The sequence below is a fragment of the Uncinocarpus reesii genome, genomic scaffold (assembly GCF_000003515.1).
Source record: "Uncinocarpus reesii 1704 scaffold_2 genomic scaffold, whole genome shotgun sequence".
NCBI classification, from domain to species: Eukaryota; Fungi; Ascomycota; class Eurotiomycetes; order Onygenales; family Onygenaceae; genus Uncinocarpus; species Uncinocarpus reesii.
The window spans coordinates 2,901,343-2,903,182 of NW_003052499.1; the positions used below are offsets into that span (position 1 = coordinate 2,901,343).

Sequence of the window (1,840 nt, forward strand, 5' to 3'; positions counted from 1 at the left end):
CAAAGTATTCTTGGTCCGCTGTGCCCACGTGCATTGACCGTTCAAATGCTTAAGACGTCACGCTCGTCATTGTCCTTCGTTTGTGACGACTTCAAATTCGACATTCTTCGCTTACGACGCAGTCGCTGAGGGTAAATTGAAGCATTCAACATAGCAGAGTCGGCAACGTCAGGAAGGGTGTTGATCCACGACATAACATTTTCGCGAGATGTTCTCTGCTGCTCAGATTCAAGGCGGCCGGTACATCGCGAAAATATATGCCTTCCACTTTCATCGTTCCCCATATATATTGCCTGGCCACGAGGCACAGGCACGATCAGGTTTCTCTCGTTCCTTCGCTGTGAGATGGGTCTAGGTGGCAGCGGGCCTAGTGACAGCCGACGGTCCCGCCGAAAACAAGACAGAGGCTCGTTCCGAAGTGTCTCGAGAGATTTTCCAAACACCCTACTCAGATACGAGGTTCGAATCCTATGGGCTAGAAGGAAGGTGGTCGTCGACATGGTGTCGTAGCCACTTGACGATAAAGCATCATTGGCAGCAACGCAACGATGGCGTTTTCCACAGTGGCACGACCTGAACTCCTCGAGGGCAGGCATCAAGCTGTTGACCATGACTTCTCTCAATCTTTCACGGAATAGGAGTTGGCATTCACATCGCTGGGTGTTGTTCAGTCCTCGCGGCCTTGCGGCGGAGTCATTTGGTGGCGAGGAGAGATCCGCAAACGGTTCTATAACAGGGATAGCATTGTCTTCCTTGAAAGTAAGGGTTTCAAAGGGGTCTCTTTGGACGGGTTCGGCCAATGGCCGCTTCTCCAGGCTGGGAGAGAAGCCTTCTTTATCCGAATCACAACTTAACCAGCGCGTAACCTTGCGGCGAGTACGAGAGAGGCTTTCCTTGAGGCGCGAAAGTTTGGAACGAAATTTCATTGCTTTGTAGATGGGGGAGTTGTCTAGAGTCGGCTGAGCGGGAGGTTGTAACTAGAGATAAGAAGAGCATACAACTCAGTCAATGTTTGAATGAATTGGTGACGGGGTTCAAAGGGCATACTTGAAGGAGGACGTAAACATTGCCGGCATCTTTACTCCCTGCGCTGTCTCCCTAGAGACGTGGAACTAGTTGCTCGAGAAAAGGTAAGCAGACAGAACCGACGGGACTCTCCCGTTATCTAGTAATCACAGCCACTGTTCAATATCGGTCATCAATCATTCACTGGGGAACCATGTGCGGTGAACCACCCAGTCAGGTAGACTATCCTTTTCTTTCCTTGGGAGTTGGTCAAATCCTGTGGGACGGAGATATCCTGGAGAGGCAAAATGCAAGTGTTAACAGCGAGCCTTGGATTGCGATGAAGACAGTCAAACCTATCAAATCTCAAGGCAACGAAATACCGTTGGTAACTGTGAGAATCGCAAAATAGATTCATTGTCTGAGCTGTAGGCGACTAGGAGGGTAGGATAAGTGATAAAAATGTATAGGTGCAGGTAGAGTGCCCAAGTTGGAGATGATGATCTGGAGGAGCAGAAGAAGCTCGCGGGAAAAGCCAACGATCGAACCCCTGACAGCGGCTATAGCGACTTCTCAGACAGCACGAATTCATTGGCAGATCGGTTTGAATGATATTTTCCATAGAATAGTATTCTAGCTTAAGTTAAGGAGGAACACAATATAAATTAACTGGCTGGCACTCTAAAGTCAAGCAGATCCGTCGACCGCAGGAGGTAACACAACTCCCATCCATAAGGACGGTCGATTCCGCAAGCAACACATCAATTGAAAGGCTCCTTAAGGGTATAGTCATTTTTTCCAAGTGATAAAGACACGGATTATCACAATTTTCGGC

The 1,840-nt window shown here is 48.8% G+C and overlaps 1 protein-coding gene across 1 annotated transcript; it reads right to left on the reverse strand.

The window, feature by feature from the left end:
- Positions 1-41: 41 nt before the first annotated feature.
- UREG_03961 (uncharacterized protein) lies at positions 42-1,798 on the reverse strand (the record flags this gene model as incomplete). Its single annotated transcript, XM_002544398.1, has 4 exons — positions 42-977; positions 1,048-1,098; positions 1,389-1,509; positions 1,686-1,798. The coding sequence occupies 4 exons, from the start codon at positions 1,796-1,798 to the stop codon at positions 42-44; spliced, it is 1,221 nt and encodes a 406-aa protein (XP_002544444.1).
- Between the last annotated feature and the right edge of the window lie 42 nt (positions 1,799-1,840).